Source organism: Manihot esculenta, chromosome 12 (genome assembly GCF_001659605.2).
Source record: "Manihot esculenta cultivar AM560-2 chromosome 12, M.esculenta_v8, whole genome shotgun sequence".
Taxonomy (NCBI): Eukaryota; Viridiplantae; Streptophyta; class Magnoliopsida; order Malpighiales; family Euphorbiaceae; genus Manihot; species Manihot esculenta.
Genome location: NC_035172.2, coordinates 7,930,306 through 7,951,674, shown reverse-complemented (window position 1 = coordinate 7,951,674; position 21,369 = coordinate 7,930,306). Strand labels below are relative to the sequence as shown.

General features: G+C 32.2%; 2 protein-coding genes across 2 annotated transcripts; both read right to left on the bottom strand.

The window, feature by feature from the left end:
* Nucleotides 1–5,542: 5,542 nt before the first annotated feature.
* Nucleotides 5,543–13,797, bottom strand: LOC110627713. Its single transcript, XM_021774064.2, has 9 exons — nt 13,554–13,797; nt 13,369–13,480; nt 12,866–12,993; nt 12,376–12,515; nt 12,175–12,243; nt 11,690–11,828; nt 11,413–11,475; nt 11,286–11,329; nt 5,543–5,948 (listed from the first exon to the last, which is right to left on the bottom strand). Exons 1-9 carry the CDS (start codon nt 13,651–13,653, stop codon nt 5,862–5,864), a joined length of 882 nt encoding a protein of 293 aa, XP_021629756.1. The 5' UTR covers nt 13,654–13,797; the 3' UTR covers nt 5,543–5,861.
* Nucleotides 13,798–17,793: 3,996 nt separating this feature from the next.
* Nucleotides 17,794–19,362, bottom strand: LOC110627842 (mitogen-activated protein kinase kinase kinase 18). The gene has a single exon (XM_021774214.2). It carries the CDS (start codon nt 19,082–19,084, stop codon nt 17,801–17,803), a length of 1,284 nt encoding a protein of 427 aa, XP_021629906.1. The 5' UTR covers nt 19,085–19,362; the 3' UTR covers nt 17,794–17,800.
* Between the last annotated feature and the right edge of the window lie 2,007 nt (nt 19,363–21,369).

Here is a 21,369-nt window from a genome sequence, read left to right as displayed (position 1 = left end):
TATGGTGAGTTGTTTCTCTTCAATGTTGGAAAGGATGAGAGTTGCTTCGTCTGTGCTGTTGACAGCTCCTTTTTACCTCAGTTTATTCATATGCTTTGACTTTTGTGTAGGAGTTTTTTTTTTCAATCTCTTTTCCATGGACGGAGCCACACATTGCCAAAGAAGCCTATGGCTTCATGAAATTTTTAAAAAATTTTAAAGGTATATAAGTAATTTTTATTAAAATATAAAAAATTATTATTAAATCTCAATTAAAAAATTTATCAACTCATCTTTATTTTAAAATTATTTAATTAAACCATCATTATATTTTATAATTTCAAATTCTTTAACCCATTTATCAAAAAAAAATTTTACTATTTAATCTCTCATCTTCTATATTATTTTTTAATAAAAAAAATTTACTTTTTATTTTTAAAATTTTAAATTCAAATCTCCATTTAGAATTTTTTTAGATTATTCACTCATTATTTTATTTATTTTTATATACCATTTTTATTATTAAGTGACTTTGTTACTAATTTATTTATATAATTGAAATTAAATAAAAATAACTTTTAATTGATTAAAATATTATTTAAAAAAATAAATTTCAATAATAAATTATGTATTAAAATATTATATTATTTTAATAACTTTTTTATAAATTTTACCGGCAAAAAGAAATACCTTTTTGCAGTAAATATTATTAAAAATCGACTGTATAATGATCAATTATAAATAATTTATCGATAAAAATATATTTATAAATATTAATAATATTATTATTAAAAATATATTTTAATAAATAAAAAATAAATGAGATTGACTACTATTTAATTATAATAATTTTTTCACTTTTTATAAAATATTATTTTCTAAATATATATTTATTTTATACTTTTTTTATTTTATATTTTATATTTATTTTGATTTTTTGTACATATTAAAAAAATAATTTATTTTATTAACTTTTCAATTGTATTACTTTAAAAATATTAAATTTTATTAAATATTTAACAATATTTTAATCTTATTTTAAAAAATAATAATTAATGATAAATTGATTTAAAAATAATATAAATTAAATAAATTATAATAGTCAAATTATATGTTCGAAAGAAATTAAGCAATAATTTTAAGAAAATAATACAACAGGAAATACTCTCCCTGAATTGAATTTCTGTAATTATCACTGCTCTTTCTGGTTGGTAGCAAAGGCAATATTCTTTCAGTTGGTAAGGAGCGGCGCGTGTTTACAAACCTAGTCGAATTTGTATTTTGGGTCGGATGAATCTTTAGGATTTTATTTTTATTTAGACTTTTATTTTTGGTACTAAACAGTTGATTTGTGGTGTAATTGAACCTTACCTTTTCTCTTCAATAAAACCTCTTATATCTTTAGATGAAAAAAAAAAAATAAATATCAGTGAGTTGCTTACTAACCAAGGAACCTCTTCTTGCACCTCTTTTTTATCTCACCCGTGACTAAAGATAAAGAGAAAAGTACTTTTCAGCTCAGGCACCCCTTTTACATGGAAATCAAAAGCAAGATTCCAAATCTGTTTAAGCACATTCCTTACATGTGCCACTGAAAAGTTTCCGTTATCTACTAGTTGTCCTACTAGAATTAGATCTGAAGCTGCTACAGCTGCCGCATCATCCATATTCAATTCCAGAGTACCATCACCCTAGGACATTGAATCTGTTTTGTGACCCAACTCATTAAGAGATTCATTAATCTGCTCTATAATCAAGATCAACAACACAGAGACCAAAAGCGGTAGTGAAAGGCACAAGAAAAAAGACAGAGAGAAGACCAAGAAGGATAACCAAACACAAGAAAGCTAAGAAGACTTGACAAAGGAAGACCGATTGTTATGTTCAACGCATCTAAGACATATATTTTTCCACATGTTATTCCTATTTATTTTCTAAACAAGGGTTCATACATATTCTTTTACATATATAGATATATAGAGAGAGACGTCAACTTCGCTCATGGATGGCTCATATTCTCGCCAACAAATTAAAAGTTTATAGAAGATATGGTTAGTCTTCTTATGCTTTGAATCAGGGTTGACAGTGGACCAATTAGAATCCCAATTAGATTGAGCATATCAGCGTAGATAAAATATATAGCAATTGAAAAATAAAAAAATAGCCGTAATTAAAATAAGATCGTCCAACTAATTAAAATATAGCATATTCTCAGCTTATCACTGAAAATTTAATTTAGGATTTGAGAATTAGTGTCATTAAAAATCTAAATCTAAATTTTAATAGTTTAATCCCAATTAATAATACTAATTATTTTAGTAGTTATTAATTATTTAATAATTGATAACTAAATCTTATAGATAAAGTTCTATGATTCATTATCTAATCACTATAGATAGTAAACATAATCGTTTTTAATATTACAATAAAAAATAAAAAATAAGTTATTTTCTATTTAATAATATTCATGATCGATCACTTTAAAAATCATTGCAGAATAGAGCTTAAGTTTGCGTATGAATAATTTTAACTAATATTTCGATAATAATTTACAATAACTATTATAGTAAATAGTAATTAAAAATTGTGTCTTTGAGATAAAATAAAGGGAAAATTACTTTTTAGTCCCTGAGATTTAACGTAATTAACACTTCTGTTTCTCTATTTTGGTGACCCAACACTTAAGTTTCTCACTTTTTTTTTCTGTTCAAATTCGTAGTCCTTCCGTCCAAAATAGCCGTTTGGGACACGTGAATTGACAAAATTAACCCTCACTAATGCCTCTTCTTCTTCTTCCTACCCTTTCTGCAACTTCTTCTTCTTCTTCTTCCTACCCTTTCTGCAACTTCTTCTTCTTCTTCTTCTTCTTCTTCTTCTTCTTCTTCTTCTTCTTCTTCCTACCCTTTCTACAACTTTTTCTTCTTCTTCTTCTTCTTTCTTCTTCTTCTTCTTCTTTATTCTTCTTCTTCCTACCCTTTCTGCAACTTCTTCTTCTTCTTCTTCTTCTTCTTCTTCTTCAACTGGAGAAAATATGAAAGAGAAAAAAAATAGGGATTTCACATTGAGAGATGGGTATTTTTGAAAAAAATTATCATCTCTCACCTTTGACTCTTTGATCAAATGGTTTAAATGGACGGAAGGACTATGAATTTGGACGGAAGAGAAAGTGAGGGACTTAAGTGTTGGGTCGCCAAAATAGAGGGACAGAAATATTAATTACGTTAAACCTCAGGGACTAAAAAATAATTTTTCCTAAAATAAATAAAAGATATTTTCTTATATAACAAATATTAGAATGTTGTTACTATACTATTTAATCTATTTTCAAGAATGATGGTAAATTAATTATAAATATTAAATTAAAAAAAAACTATTATGCTTAAATTTGGAAAAATATTTTTGAGATAAATTAATAAAAATATTAATTAGAATTAAATTTTGTTAAAATTTTTATATCTTATTCTTCTAAAGGAAGAGCAATTTTTTATTTTAAAAAAAAATGGGAGCCTAGTATGGAAGTTATTTTATTTTATTGATGAAATTACCTTTACAATATTTTACCTTTTTTTTTTTTAAAGTAAACATGTTTATTGTATTAATAAAATTTCATAAACAAAGAGAGATATCATCATAAATAGAGAAACGATTATACCTGATAAATTCTTTAATCAAAGTATGAGCAACTAGAATAATATTACGACAAATCCATCTAATATAAATATCAGTTCTAAGAGACTAACAAAAATTTATAATTATTCACAATCAAAACCCTATATAAGATAATTTGGCAAAAATACTCCTCAAGTGTCTGTCTAAACTCCTATATAAGATAATTTGATAAAAATGCTCCTCAAGTGTCTGTCTAAACCCCTACATAAGATAATTTAATAAAAATACTCCTCATTATTTCTCATCTCTCGAATATAAATCATTAAAATCTCTCGAACAAAGTCACGAAAAAGAGTTTATACGAGATAAAATTCGAATAAGGTTCCAAAACTATCGTCGTCATTGCGATTCTGGAAACTCATAATAATTAGTAAATCTCCATTGAACATTACCTTCTGAAACAACCGAATCAATAAAATTTGAAAAAAAGCCAATCACAGAAATAGACTCATAATTCTTCTACATTAACGAAAGGTCTCCTCCCAATCCTTATCTATTAACTGAGAAACAACCGTCAAAATGTAAAAAAATTACGAAAAAAATTCATACGATAACTAAGAGTTTTTGTTTTCATCAAAAATAAAATATTGGTCTTGTAACTAGAAACTAAATCTTTCAATACAACAACTGTCTGAGGATTACCGCCATAAATCTGCCAAATAGGTTTGTATATTCGAAATGTTTTTAAATTTTACAACATTTTGACCTCCTATTCATGGTATTTGTACGCTATATATATTTTACATATTTATTAGTATTATTCTTTTAAGTTATCTATACATAAATATAAAAAATTATATTTAATAAAAAAATTGTGTTAATTATTTTTAATAAATTATTTATAAACAAATAATAATTTTATTATTTATTATAAAACATATAAAATAGATATTTATATAATTTTATTTAAATTTTTTATTAATCTTCTACCGAAGACCTTTAATTATTATAAATAATTATTTTTTTCTCCTGTAATAATTAACCCTTAAAATATACAAGAGGAATACCTAATAATTTTTAACCTTATACTAAACACACTCTTATTCTCTATTATATGAAAAAAAAATTAATTAATTTTTTAATTTTAAAAAATATATTAGAATGTTTTTAAAATTTCAAAAAGATATTAATCAACTCATGTTGAAAAAAAAAATAAAATACTCAGTATATCTACCTACAATTTAATATATTTTTTAAAATTGAAAAAATCAAATATTAATAAATTTTTTAATTTTATAGAAATTAAATAGTAATATTTAACCGTTAAAATTAATAAAAAAATTAATTAATAAATTTTTTTAAATTTAAAATAAAAAATCAACTAATAAATAGAAACTAATATAGTAATTTTCTCTTTTATTTATATAATTACGTTGTTGCATATTTAATAGTTTCTTATAACAGATACACAAAGAGTTGTGTGACTGACAAGCAAGCCTATGCAGAACATTCTCAATTCTAAACGAGCTCAATCCATGTGAGCCCAATATGGAAGCTCGCTACAAACTTAAAAATACAAAGTCATAATCATATTCATATGATACGATCATATTTTTGAAAATTGAAAACAATGCAACAATCCCCATTTAAAATAAATGAAAATCAATAAATTGACTAGTCTGTTTGAACTGCCCGGATATCTTGCTTGCTTAGAAAAATTTTCCCAGAGACGGATCAAATAGCTAATTCTATCGGCAAATTCAAGTTCAACAATTTCAGTTGGATAAGAATACAGCCTTTCCATCCCAATGATCTCATATTCTTATTTCTAGCCAAATATGCATGGTGTACTATGAGCACGAAAAACGATTTACAGTGTACACTATTTAACTTGAGAATATAACATAAAGAAGGTGATACCTATCAAATATATTCACAAGCATTGTCAAGAAAATAGAAAAGAATAAATGGGAATTTTTATTTCAGTTGCAGAAAAGGAAATGAAAGAGAAATACAGAGTGAACCAATAAACATCTGAATGAATATATAATGAAACCTTACAAGAGAAAAAATAAAGATACACCACAAGTTAAGCAAGAACCACTGAGAAGAAAGCTAACCTGAGTGCTTTTCCCTTGAAATTAAAACTAGCAGGACTCAGATTTTAAACTTCTGTAAGAATTCCATGTCAAAGTATAGCATGTTTGTGTCCTTTCCTTTATGCCTCAGCTTCTATGAGCAGGAACACAAACAAAAAAAGAAATGGACCATGACTACATAATCTCCTTCCCTACTGGATCAACAGAGAAGTGAAAGGGAAGTGTTTTCTTTATGATCAACTCAAATTTTGACCTCCATATCTGCTCTCAAATGATTCAAACTTTTTACAGTTAATATCCTCATTAAAACAGATGTGCAACTGTGTAGAAAGATAATATTTGTACTTTATCACAATAGAGATTACAACCTATTTATACATGAGAGACGGTATCTAAACAGGAAGAAAAATCAAGCCTATGATTATGCAATCCCTAAAATTAAGTAACTAACCCATCTATCAATATTTACTTCCTATATTAACATATTTACTTCCTATAACCTATAACACTCCCCCTCAAGTTGGAGCATAAATGTTAATCATGCCCAACTTGTTACATATATAATCAACTCGAGTTCCATTTAAAGCTTTAGTAAAGATATCTCCTAATTGTTCTCCAGTTCGGATATGTCCTGTTGATATTATCTTTTGTTGGACCTTTTCACGAACAAAATGACAATCAATCTCGATGTGTTTAGTCCTCTCGTGAAATACTGGGTTGGAGGCAATGTGTATAGCTGCTTGATTATCACACCACAACTTAGCAGGCACCGAATTTGTGAATCCAACTTCTTCCAACAGTTGACGTACCCACAAGATTTCACAAACTCCTTGTGCCATGGCTCGATATTCAGATTCAGCACTAGAACGGGAGACCACGTTTTGCTTCTTACTTTTCCATGAGACCAAGTTACCTCCCACAAAAACACAATACCCAGTAGTTGACCTTCTATCAACCTTCGAGCCTGCCCAATCAGCATCAGAAAAGCATTCAATATTTGAGTGCCCATGGTTGCCATAGAATAGCCCTCGCCCTGGGGCCCCTTTAAGGTAACAAAGAATCTGTCCCAAAGCATCCCATTGGGCAACAGTAGGAGATGACATAAACTGACTTACCACACTCACTGAATATGCAATATCAGGACGAGTCACCGTCAAATAATTCAACTTACCAACTAATCTTCTATACCGTTCAGGATTTGCAAATGGCTCACTGTCTTCTGTGGTAAGTTGAAGGTTAGGAGTCATTGGGGCATTACAAGGCTTAGCACTCAATTTTCCTGTTTCTGCTAACAAATCCAGAACATATTTTCTTTGAGACAAGAAGATGCCTTTCTTACACCGCATAACTTCGATTCCCAAGAAATATTTCAATGAACCCAAATCCTTTGTATGAAACTGTGTTTTAAGAAATTCTTTTAGAGATGTGATGCCAGCAATATCACTTCCTGTGATAACGATATCATCCACATATACTACGAGCAGAATTAATCCACTATCAGAATTTCTATAAAACACCGAGTGATCACACTTACTCATTTTCATTCCAAACTGTTGGACCACATCACTAAACCTGCCAAACCATGCTCGAGGACTCTGTTTCAAGCCATAAAGGGATTTTCGAAGTCTACAAACCTTGCCTGACTCCCCCTGAGCAACAAAACCAGGTGGTTGCTCAATATAAACCTCCTCCTGAAGATCACCATGAAGAAAAGCATTTTTAATATCCAGTTGATGCAAAGGCCAATCATGTGTAGCTGCCAAGGAAATAAACAATCGAACAGATGCGAGCTTGGCAACCGGGGAAAAAGTATCAGAATAGTCCACTCCATAAGTTTGTGCATAACCTTTGGCCACTAAACGGGCCTTGAGGCGAGCAACAGATCCATCAGGATTTACTTTTACTGCAAACACCCATTTGCACCCAATAGCCCGCTTTCCTGAGGGCAAGGACATCAACTCCCAAGTACCATTAGTGTCAAGGGCCATCATTTCCTCTTCCATTGCAGCACGCCAACCAGGATGGGACAAAGCCTCAATAACAGTTTTGGGAATTGAAATAGAATCTAAAGCAGTGGCAAAACAACGAGAAGAAGAGGATAATTGATCATAAGAGACACAAGCTGAAATAGGATAAGTGCAAGTACGTTTACCTTTACGAAGAGCAATGGGCAAATCCAAATCAGACAGTGAAGGATCAGTGGGAGCAGGATCTGTCGACGAAGAAGCGGGTAGCGGAGCGGAGTCAGAGTCCTCTAAGCGTCTGGAATACACATGAAAGATGGGAGGGCGACCTGGCATATGAGCGAAAGGTGTAGGAGTAGTCTGAGGAGACAGAGAGCGAACAGAGTATAACAAAAGGTCATCTTCCTCACCTTGGGTGTTATAAACAGAGGATGGTGGAAAAAATGGAGTGGAATCAAAGAATGTTACATCTGCAGACACTAGATATCGATTCAGATCAGGAGAAAAACAACGATACCCTTTTTGACGTCGAGAGTAGCCAAGGAAGACACATTTGAGGGATTTGGGATCCAATTTAGTAACCTGTGGACGAACATCACGAACAAAACAAGTACACCCAAAGATACGTGGCTCAATAGGAAACAAAGATTTAGTAGGAAACAAAATATTATAAGGGATATCACCATGAAGGATGGAGGAAGGCATGCGATTAATCAAAAAACAAGCAGTGGATACAGCATCAGCCCAAAAGCATTTAGGTGCTTTCATTTGGAATAAGAGGGCTCTGGCTACTTCAAGAAGATGTCGATTTTTTCTTTCGGCAACTCCATTTTGTGAAGGAGTGTCAACACAAGAGGACTGATGAAGAATCCTTTTTTGTAACAAATAAGATTGAAATTCCCCAGAGAGATACTCTTTAGTATTATCACTTTGCAATATACGAATGGGAACATTGAATTGGGTTTGGATTTCAGCATAAAATGCACAAAAGATAGAAAATAATTCTGACCGACTCTTCATTAAAAATAACCAAGTAGTACGAGAGAAGTCATCAACAAAAGTAACAAAGTACTTAAAGCCAGACTTAGACACAGTAGGACAAGGACCCCAAACATCTGAATGTACTAACTCAAAGGGGGACGAAGCCCGTTTATTGACTCGAGATACTGAAGGCAAACGATGATGTTTGGCAAATTGACAAGACTCACAATCTAAAACAGACAAAGAATGAAACTGTGGATATAACTTCTTCAAAGCTGAGAGAGAAGGATGCCCCAAACGACAATGAACATCAAAAGGTGTTAAACGCGTGGAACATGCAAGTGATCTAGGTAGTTGCTGATCCAAGACGTAAAGACCCTCTGACTCACGCCCTCTACCAATAATCTGCTTCGTCGAAAGATCCTGAAAAATACAGTGATCAGGAAAGAATGAGACACAGCAATTCAATGCACGAGCGAGTTTACTAACAGAAAGCAAATTAAATGCGAATTTAGGGAGACATAACACGGAGGATACAGAAAGAGAAGGGGTTAAGTTGACATGACCAGAACCCATGACAAAAGATTTAGTACCATCAGTAAGAGTAACATAAGAAGGCGATGCATGAGACTTAAGATTGGACAAAAGGGTAGAATTACCTGACATATGATCGGTAGCACCAGAATCAATAACCCATTTGGAGGATGAAGACACAAGACATGCAGTAGAGTTACCTGACTCGGCAATTGCAGTGATAGAGGAGGAATTAGAGGATTTCAGAGATGCCTGGTATTGGGTGAATTGTGCATACTCATCTTCAGATATCAAAATCCCCTTATCTGAAGGGGCATCAACTGCCATATGCACCATTTGTGTGCGCTGATTCTTATTCTGTAGTTTTTGACATGTCTTCTTAGTATGTCCTGGTTCGTGGCAGTAATAACAAATGATTCCTCCTGAGTCAGAAGTAGGACCTATTTCCCCAGAATGCTGAGATCTTTTACCAGCATTAAAACCTCCTCTTTGACCACCTCTATTATTATGTCTGCCACTGTCATTGCGGCTAACAAGGGCACTAGTGGGGTGTGAAGGAATTGGCGATTCTGTACGCAATACCCTAGTGAACACATCATGTAACGATGATATTTCAGAGTCAGAAAGAATCTGAGATTTAGCTGTCTCAAACTCTGGAGGGAGACCTGCAAGAAAGCTCATAACAGCCATTTGCTCTCGTTGAGCTTGTTGAGTTTTCACATCTGTACTAAAGGGCATCAATACATTAAGTTCTTCATAAACTCTTTTAAAATCCATAAAATAGGATGTCAAAGTTCTATCATTTTTCTGGGCTCGGTAAAACGCCTTACACACATCATAAATACGGGAAATATTTCCTTTGCCAGAATACAAAAATTCCAAATACTCCATTAATTCTTTAACAAATTCACAGTGATTAATAAGACTAATCACCTCACTATGAATAGAATTTCGAATTTGCAGAAACAAACGAGCATCATCCCTCATCCAATCTCTACGAGTTTCATCAGTTGGAGGATCCTTGGTAAGATGATCATCCATTGCAATACTTCGTAAATAAATACGGATAGTCTTACTCCAATCTAAAAAATTAGATCCATTTAATTTGTGTTCCGTGATTTTAGTCATCACAGGAATCACATCAGTTACGGTGGTTTTAACTTCAGCCATCAAAACAACCAACCCAAAACAATCAAAATAGCAAAGGATCAGAAAAACAGTACCCTTGAACAGTACCGATGAACAGTACCCGTAAACAGTGCCGATGAACAGTACCGTGAACAGTGCCGATGAACAGTACCGTGAACAGTGCCGACGAAGAGATCCAAATGTTACCCTTTATGGATAACTCAAATGAACGGAGCCCTAAGTCTCCAAAAAAAAATTTTAAAACTTGACGAGAGAGAAAAGAGAAAAAAAAATCTTTACGAGAAAGGCTCTGATACCATGTAGAAAGATAATATTTGTACTTTATCACAATAGAGATTACAACCTATTTATACATGAGAGACGGTATCTAAACAGGAAGAAAAATCAAGCCTATGATTATGCAATCCCTAAAATTAAGTAACTAACCCATCTATCAATATTTACTTCCTATATTAACATATTTACTTCCTATAACCTATAACAAACTGCAAGCACGTAATTAGAAAGAGATTTTAATGAAGAAGCGAAATGTTCATTATTAATAGTTCAAGTTTTCTTGAAAGTTCCAAGTTCTATATCTACATTGTAATTCCTACACATATCTACACCATCAAACAAATATAAGCTCTCACGAGCAGGAGTAACAACTAACAAATCATAAAGCTGGCTTCTTACTTGATATCATAAAATACAACAGAATTATAAGTAGAAAATATTAAGTGTACAAGAATAAGACTGAAAATTCATATATTGCATGAAGTTCAAGATAGGGGCAAAAATATATTCTGAGCCAGAAAAATCATATTCCTAAGTTAAGGTTTTAGAACATGCCTGAAAGTGGAAAAAGACAGAGATATGCAAATGAAGATTCAGGCCAAACGAAATAAATATAGATATTTGAAAACTTGAATAAGGAAAAACTTAAATGCAGAAAAGAAGTCAAATGCATTGATTTGATTGAGCTTCTTACATCTTTGTACTCTGTGCTACCCACAAACATCTCAAACGCCTCTGCTGCAAAATATGCCAGCAAATGACAGTAAACAAAATGAAATGATAATGAATCAGTAACTACAGAACACAGATGAAAAACGCACATGATCGGAATCTTATCACCACTGCATGGGTATAGTCCTGACTACTGAGATTAAAATTGGAACCTGATCATCACAAAGAAATATTACTTGCTTGGATCCAAGCAATAAGAATTAATAGCCAATAAACATCAGTAAATATCATCAATAACTAATATGATAAGACAACCTGATCTCAATTAGCCATGAAATCAATGCTCAGGGAAAATGAGAAAACAGAAAATTAATCAGTGACTTAAAAGTCCTAATATGCACCTCTTGTTTTAGAGTTCAAACTCACCTTGAGTAGACTGGACAACTAAGGATGGAAATTCTTTTGTCAACTTTTCAAGAGATAACAAGGCATCTTCTACATGTGCACCAGATACACTCTCATCAAATGCTATAAGATGCACAAACTCCACACCATAGTTGAACTCCTACCACCACAAAATATTTCAACTCCACATCAGAATGTACCAGCAAAACCCACTAACCAGACAAATGATACTGCAACATCAGAAGTAAATAATAGGGAAAAATACTATATATCTATGTCGTCCACGGACCCCAGAAGTTTAGAACTTAATAATGAGCCAAAAGATTAAAGGAAATAAATTTTCTTTCAGAACTCGATATTTTGCACAATTTGCCTTCCTGGAATTGATATAGAACACAATATGCCGGTAAGCAAAGATAAGAAACTGAGAAAGTTTATTCTTTTGTTTCAAAAGCAAAAAAAAGTTTCAAAACATTAGAGAAAATTATAAAGATGAGAATCTTAACCTCTCCTTTACGAAATATGGGAAGAATATCATCTTCCACTTCAGATTCGTAATCGACATTAGTTAGTACCTGAAAATATGCAGCAAACTTGAGTCAAATAAGCACCATCTGAGTAATTTCTTTTTTAAAATAACCCATGATTGCATGGTGGGAAGTCAAAGGAGAGCAATTCAGTTTTGGCATTTACATGGCAGGGCATACATGGCAGTAAGGCATTACATGCTCCTTGAGAACTTTCAAGTAGAAAGGGTTCTCATAGAACTTCGCCACATCTTCCTTTCTTTGGAAACGCATGAAGACAGCATGTGTATAATTTTCCACAGTTTCATTGGAGATGCGTCCTACAGAAAATAGGGCATCTACATGATTATTAACACCAGATGGTTCAAGAAATATATGTGCTCCTGCATTCTGGATCACCCAACAGAGGTATTTCAAATTGGTAAGCATGGGCTTGATCTAGAGCTCGATCATAAGAAAAGATATGAGAATGAATACCCGTATTAAACTTCTGTTAGTTAAAAACTGGTTTAAATAAGCATAATCTACTTACAATATGAAATCACACTTAGTAAACAGTCTGATCATCTATTTTCTTCATTTAATAGCTAATGTCAAGGCCAAGTAAAACAAAAACTAAATATAAAAACAAACAGGAAAATTGTAATTGGCTAATTGAAAGGAAAATTACCCAAAGATACTGCCACAATTCCACGCATTTGATATTGGGAAGTATACAAATAATCAAGCATGTTATTTTCCTCCTCTTCAGACAAATTTGGCTTTGCTTTGAGCAAACATATGTGCTCCACAACTTTCCTGTGTGAAGACAGAACAAAAAAATTCAGAATTAAGATAATGAACATTTGAAGGCAAAGCCAAATTCAAATGATAGCTAATATAATCAGAAGAAAGAAAGCTGTTTATCAATGTTGGCAAGAATTCTCAAATCTCAAGGCATTAAGCATTGTCAGTCCCATGTAATGTGCCACAACAAATGGCTTTTTGAAAGGAACTGAAGCTTAAAAATGGATATGAATAGTCCAATAGAGAAAGTATCACGTTAGGGACAAAAGTACAAGTTATCCATGTTTGAAGCAAACAAAGTCTATTATCCCAGCATCAGAAACAAAACTAAATTTGAAATTTGCACCCTTTTTTCTTTTCTATAAAGCACTAGTGCTAAATGAATACCTTTTCTTCTCCGCATTGAGACTCGAGCTCTCAACATTGGAAGCCGAAATAGTCATTCTCCGGTTCTCCCTCCTCCACCGATGGACGCTCATTACTCCATTCAATCTTGAACCTGAAACGACATGTTGAGCCAAACAACCAAATTCAATCTGAAATCAGATTCCTCAAGCAAAAGTAAAACTCACCGTTTAAAGCTAAGCGGCGGAAGAGAAGCGTGTTACGGCGGTGATAATGCGTATGAAAATCGGGGAAGGATATGGTCGATGTAAGGGCTTGAAGGAGCATTGTTTCTGCAGCCACCGCCTTGTGACTGTTGATTCTTTTACTCTCATAAGGAAAGGATTTAGAATTTGAGGTTTTGGGAGCTGAGGAAGGGAATTGTGGTGGGAAATTGATTTCTCTTTTCCAGCTTAGAATCCAAAAATTAAAAAAAGGAAATGAATGGATAAGGAAAATAACGACTCTTTTTAAATCGCGTACTTAAAATTCGCGCCTCATTCTGTAACTAATTACAATATTGGCCACCAAAATGGTTTGCACGTGTGCGTTTTAGTTACGAGGGAAAGGTAAATTAATAAGTAATTCTTTCGATCACATAAAAATATTTTCTTCAATTTATTCTAAATTACAAATTATTTTTTAAAAAAATTACAATATAATTTTTATAATAAAAAAATTTATTAATTGATCATTAAAATAGAAATATCTATTCATTAATTTTAACGACTAAATATTTTACTATTTCATTTTTATAGTTTTGAAAAATTCATTAATTACTTTTTTAGGTTTCTAAACAATTTGCTAATTAATCTTTTATACTAAAAATATTTTAAATTTTTTTATAATTTTTAATAATTAAAATTAATAAAAATATTAATTAATAAATTTTTTAAAATGTTATAAATATTTTAATATATTTTTTAAAACAGTGAAATCAAATAATGAATTTTTCTATAATATAGAAATTAAATAATAATTTTTTTTTATTTTTTAAATAATTTAAACATAAATTAATGAGTCAATGAAAAATTTTGCATTCATTAGATATTCATATCAATCCATTAAATTTTTATTTAATATTGCATAGAAATATATGATAAATTCGTGCAAAAAAAACATAGGCATACGATGCAGTAATAAGATGAAAAAACCGAAGCAAAATGAAATAAGTCACGCCAAAAATTAGTACAAACCACTTGATCCAACCTTTCTTGAGTCCATGCTAGGGTATTACTGCCTCTTTCCCACGTAAAATCAACCATCATAACCAAAATCAGAGGAAGCACTATCCATAAGAGCTTCCTGAAATCCATTAATCAACCATCAAGGTTGCCTACAACCAACTCCCTTCTCAAAAATTGAGAGAATATCATTAAAATCGCCAAGAATATACTATGGGAGAGAAGAAAGACATGAGAGAGACCACAAAAATTCCATGATAATCTTCACTGAGCTCTTTCCAGATAGTGTAAAATCAGGCAAAGTAACAATGACATCAATATGACTAGAGGAAAATTCCAACAATTGAACAGAGTTTGGTATCTTCTAGAATAAAGCAATACCACCACTTCGACCTACAGGATCAACCACAAATGCTCCTGCATCCCAACAGACAAGCAATTGTTTTCCATATGACTATGTTGTACCAGAGTTTCAATAAGAAAAGCAAATGTGGGCTATATGACTATGTTGTACCAGAGTTTCAATAAGAAAAACAAATGTGGGCTGCTTTTGTTGGATTAAATCCTCAAGCTCTTGAATTTACATAGGTTTCCAAGCCCACGATAGTTCCAACATAATGAACTCGTTGTGATAGGTAAGCTTGGCAATCAGGTCCCGCCTCTAATACATTTTTTTAGTCAAGTGATGAAAGCTCAGAAGAAACATTCTATGTTAGCCATAATCACATTTTAACTCCGTTAATAAATCCTTAATTTCAAAAGTCTCAAGATTTGGTTGCACAATAAGTAGGCCACGTGCAAGTACAACATGTTCAAATAACTCATGACATTGTCGTATCAATAGGACAATGAATTTCACGTGCAGGAGAAGAAATTGCCTCATGCATCAATTTATTAGGATGAAAACCACCCAAGATAGTTGGAACCAATAAGGAGCTAGAAGAAATTGATTCTCTAGATTCTGTCCATAACCATCGATCACCCATTGAGAAAGTACGTCGAACAAAGGCACGAAGCCAAGGACCATACTTGAAATCACACGATCCATTAACAGATTATCAAATAGAAAAGAGCAATAGCAATCCGAACCAACAATACCACGGCAGAAACAGAATTATGGAAGTCGTTCATATTTGAAAGTTAACCAAAACCAATCTATTGTTTGACGATGGAGCCTTATTTCTTTGCTTTTAAAGGCTTGTGGATATTTAAACAAACACATAGCCCTATATAAGGATGAAAGCTACCCTTAAAATTATTTGGATCCATTTCCATAAGCCGACCAACATAATTTCCAATGGCTTCACCAATCTGTTGTGTCATAGCACATCGTAAACTTGCAACCAGAATACAATGTCAGTAAGTATAACATGCAAAGGTTGATCACCCGGAAGTAATTCCTTAACAAGAAGAAATTGATTATCCGAAGTCCATGGACCACCTTGTAAGATGCATTTCCATAACAACTGCATGAAAAAACTGAAAAACATACCAGTTACTATCCATTTCCTTCATGAAAACACCCTTAACTAGTGACTAAATATAAGCCAAAGTCATACCCATGGCCGTGAATTTAATAGGTCTGTCAGATAAAAAAACTGCCAACCAAAGTCCACCAAGAGCAGGTAGTGTCATTCTCGGGTACAGATGAAACATCTTCTAAGATAAGCCCTTCATCATGATCATAATCATCATGAATCATAAAATGATAACGCATATGCATGAAGCAATTAGCAAAACTAGGAACAGTGGCCATGAAAGAAATAAAAAAGAACAAGAAACATGAACAAAATAAGAAAACACTTGTCACAGGAGAACGAGACAAACAAACTTGTCATAGGAGAACAAGACTTCTTCAGCCAAATATGGTACTATTATGCCAGCATAAGTTTAAAGACAACGAAGGCAACATAAGAAGCACAATAAAGATAGATTTGCAGCAATATCTCATCCCATAACTAACCTTCTTAATTCATTAACCCTCTCTTTCTTAAGTGGAACTTAGTAAATTATATTTAAATATAATTTATTAATTTACTTTTAAGTTGTTATATTTTAAATTATATTATAAAGATTATTATTTTTTCTAACTTATATTCCTATAATTTGATAGAAAATAATTTATAAGTGGTCCCCAAGAAAATTAATAATTTTAAACTAGAGCTTATTTTATATATGTACAGATTGATTTGAGGACTTGTAGTGTGAACATATATACTTGTAAAAATCTAAAGAAACTAATGGAAGAAGGAAATTCAAACCCAACCAAAGAATTGTTCTAGAGAACAACAGAGCGTCCAATAACGAACTTTCTGGTTCTACGAATTTTCCAGCGCTTCTGGAAAAATAACATCAGGAACCCAATTACTTTGTTGAAATGCATTAGAAAGTTCGTGAAGCTTTAGTTTATGCAATGGGCGACGGTTCGTCCACCTAAATCTCTTTTTTTCTTTTTTTGAATTTGACCTCCTCCTTGTTTAATTAATATTAACCAGTCACACGGGGAAGGCGTGTCGATGGGCGGACTAAAAAGAGTTCTGGAAAGATATTGGGAGACATTTTAATCATGAAAAAGTCTTAAAACGTCAAATCCACCATGAAAAGTCGCAAAGAAATTTTTTTAATACCTGAAAAAATCCATTTGGGAATTGTTCAATCTTCTGATTAGGCTTTCCAATAGATTGATCATGAAGCCGAAAGTTTTAAGTTATGACACGCACGGTGGGCGACTTTCGTTGCATGATTTGGCAAGAGATTACGAATATGATCCCCAGCTTTACCTACCGGAAAGAGAAACAGAAGCAAAGGCAAATGGAACCATAAGTGGCCAAATTGGCTCCCAGTAATCTTCAGGAATAAATCTTACATTACCAACCACAACACAACAAACAAGTAAGAAACATGCCTCCAGGTTTCTATTGGTGGAAGCCACCCAAATCCTCACCTTCCTGGATTTTGGTCCACACTTCACCCACCCTTTGGCATCGATTAGGCCTACGTGTGTGTTTTACTATATAATTTATTTAAAACCCAGAACATAGGACGTGTTGGAATTTGCTGCAAAAATATCCAAATTGGCAATTTTAATATCTAAGTTTTAGTCTTAATTCAATGAAAGAAGGATATGTGTGATTAAAAAAAAAATTACTATTTGATTTTTATAGAGATATTCGTTAGTAAATTTTTTAAAATTAATATATTTTAATATATTTTTTAAAACTAATAAATAAATAAAAAGGAGAAGTATGAATTTATGCTTGTAATATTAATCTTGGAATATAAGGGATTAACAAGGTATCTTTGTGCTTATTAAACTCTACATTACTTCTAATTAGAGAACTATCTTTCCCATATTTACAGACTCCCAGAAAGTCCCCACTAATTCTACTTCTAATATTGGTATCTAACAAGTCGTCCAATAATTGCTCGCCACCGTGGCTTTCTAGGTACACTGAACCGTACCTAATCACGTCACCTGCTGCGTCAACTGAGTCCATCATTGTATCACCGTCCTCGCTGCAATTGCCTCTTACTGGGATCCAATTCTCATCCCAATCCCAACTGGGTCCCTCTGAAAGTAAGGACAGCCGTCTGATCCTCTCTTTGGCTGAACTTTCTTCACTTGGGTGGACCAGATTGTCCACGTTCTCTGATTCTGATTCATCTAGTGAGCTCCAAAAGCCTTGGTCAAGAATGCTTGTTGGAGAATTTGAACTTGAATTGGATTCTTGAATTTGTTTTGCATGAGAATGAGAATTGGAATTTGATTTTACCAGAAATGGATGCTTCAGAAGCTGATTGGCTGTCCACCTTTGTTTTGGATCTCTCCTTAAACATTTGTCCAAGAAATCTCTTGCTTGCTCTGATAGACAACATGGGAACTCCGGCAACTGATCGGAAAATCCAATCCGGTACATGACAGAAACTGGATCATTGACATCAGGCCACACTACTCCACCGTTAGCCATTTCAATAATTGTACACCCTAAAGCCCATATGTCACTAGAACAACCCTGTTCCTCCCCACGCGCCACCTCTGGTGCCATGAACATTGGCGTGCCGCCAATTGGCGTTGCTGCCTCCACCGCATCGACCCTTTTGGCACACCCAAAATCAGCAAGTTTGGCGCCAGTTTCTCCTATTAAAACATTCCTACCTTTGATGTCACAATGAACCCAGCCATTTGAATGTAGATAATCCAGACCTTGAACAATTTGACCCGTGTAGTATCCGATCACCGATTCTTCCAGCCGGCCACCGTGTGCCTTAACTTTATCGGCAAGTGTACCGCCGGGAATGTACTCCAAGAAAAGATTGTACATAACCTTGTTGTTCTCTCTAGTAATGTCACAGCCCTTGTAGCCAACTACATAAGGAGAGCTTAAAGAAGAGAGAATCTTTTGCTCTCTTTGCAAGAACTGGAACTGGTCAAGCTCAGCAGACTTGACAGCAAAAACGTCACCGGAGATAGAGTTGCCGAGGGAGACGGTGGCGGTGGAGCCACGGCCTAAGGTGGGGCCTCTAATCCAGTCCATATAGTAAAGCAGAAACGAGAGAAATGAGAAGGAAAAAGAGAAGTGTTTGAACTTGTTTATCTTGAGTTCTGTTATGAGCTGCTTGCCAATTGTGATATAAGAGGAGCTGAAAAAAGGGTGGACTTTTTTATTTTTTCCTTGACAATTCCTTTGACGGCACAACGTGTTAAACTGCTGGTGGAGAGTTGACAGCTTTGGGGGTTCGGCCTCCGAAAGAGAGATGACGTGGCGAAATGGGTAAGTAGACACGTATAAAAAATTGGAGGTGAGAGGAGGCGTGTTACGAGTATGGTGTGCAAATATGACTTGTTTAGCTGATTTGGGTTTGGTTCGGTGCGATGAGATGGCAAGATTTGGAAGAGGTTGGATAAGAGCAGTAGTAAAAATAATTGGAATTGGAGGGATAATACGCCACTTGGATGCGTTGATTTGTAGCCAAGTGGAGTTTTAAAATCAAAGTTTGTTGGTTCATGGTTGAGTTAGGCCGTTAGGGTGGAGGTTAGTGGGTTGAACCACTCAAAAGATAATGAATTTTAGCATCCTTTGTGTCTTTTTGTGTTAAAATTGAGATTCACAATTTTATAATAATTTAATTTGTAGAATTTTTTTTATTTTAAAAATTTGAATTTTTTTTATACAAATTTATTGTTTCAGAAGTTGATAGGTTGGAAATTGGGTATTTACAAAAAAATTAAATTATTTTTTTAGTAGGGAATCAGAAAAATAAGACTCAACCGAATTATCATGCGAGATCAAATCAGATTAAGCAAAAAGTCAAATCACTGTAACAACAGTGGTTATTATAGCATTTGAAAAATCAGTCACGTGTGTATTAGTTGGTTTTATTTTGTTAGGTCTCCTTAGCTTAGTCATCAATTGGATGGGATAATACTTACCCACGACGGTGCATAATGTGAATTCAAGCTTTTTCATGTCAATTCTTGGAAATAATTAATTCTGAATATTTTTCTTCAAAGTTTGGAACTTTCTATTTACTTTTACTTTAAAAAAAAAAAAAAAAAAAAAACTCGTTTTGTTGGTTTGGAGAGCAGCTACTAGGTCAAAACGCAATTGCCTGTTTCCAGTTGCATACACAGTTCACAATTTGGAGAAATTTATTATTTAATTTTTTATAAAATAAAATGTTTTTAAAAAATTAATTAATTAATTTTAATAATTAAATATTATAGAAAAATTTAAATTATTTTTAATATAGTGAACTAATTAATAAATTTTTTTATAAATTTAGATAATAAATTAAAAAAATTTTAAAATTTAATGATAATTAATTAGTAAATTTTAAGTTATTAATCAATAATTTTTTATATAATATGGAGAATAAATAATAATTTTTTCATAATTTATGTCGGCCATCTTCTTTGAAATTCGATTGGGAAAGGAAGGAAATTTATTGTGCATGTTTTTTTTTTTTTTTTTTTCTTAATTATCGTTCAACCATATGCCGTATCTACTTCTAGGATTTGGCAAGTCATGATTTTAGCTGACCCAATTGGAAATTTTCGTAAGCCATAAATAAATATTTAAAATGTTTGAGATCTGTGGCTTTGATTTTATAAATTTTAGAGTTAAAATAAATTTTTAGTGATATTTTAGTATTTATAGAAAATAAAAAAAAAAATAGTATAAGCTATTAGTGAGGCTAAGAGGTGATTGAATTAAGGAGCGTTTGATTTAACTTATAAAATTTACTTTATAAGTATTAAAAGCTTATAAGTTAATTTGAATTTATAAATACATTTAAATTTTAAGTTTTTATTTATTTAATATAAATACTTATAAGTGATAGATAAAAATTGATGTGTTTAATTAAAAATAACTTATAAAAATATTTATTATGAAAATGACAAAAAAAATAAGTTATTTTTTCATTAAATTAGAGTATATGTTGTAATTTTAAACTTTTTAATAAGGATATTATAATAATTAAATTAATTAAATTAGTTTATAAATTGGGTGCTTATAAACACTAAAATAAAAGGTTGTGAGAACTAGTTTATTTTTTTTTATCTATAAGCTGCTTATTAAAATTATTTAAAAAATATTAAATAGATGAAATTTTAAAATTAAATGATAAAAATATAGTATCACTATTGCAAATTTGCCAAGTTTTTCTCAATAATTTCAGTTAAATTTATCACAAAACTTACTCGAATCTTAATTAATGCTGATTTAGGGAATATTTGATTTAGCCTTAAAATTTAATTTATAAAAATTGAGTGCTTATAAATTAATTTTAATTTATAAACACTTTTAAATTCTAATAA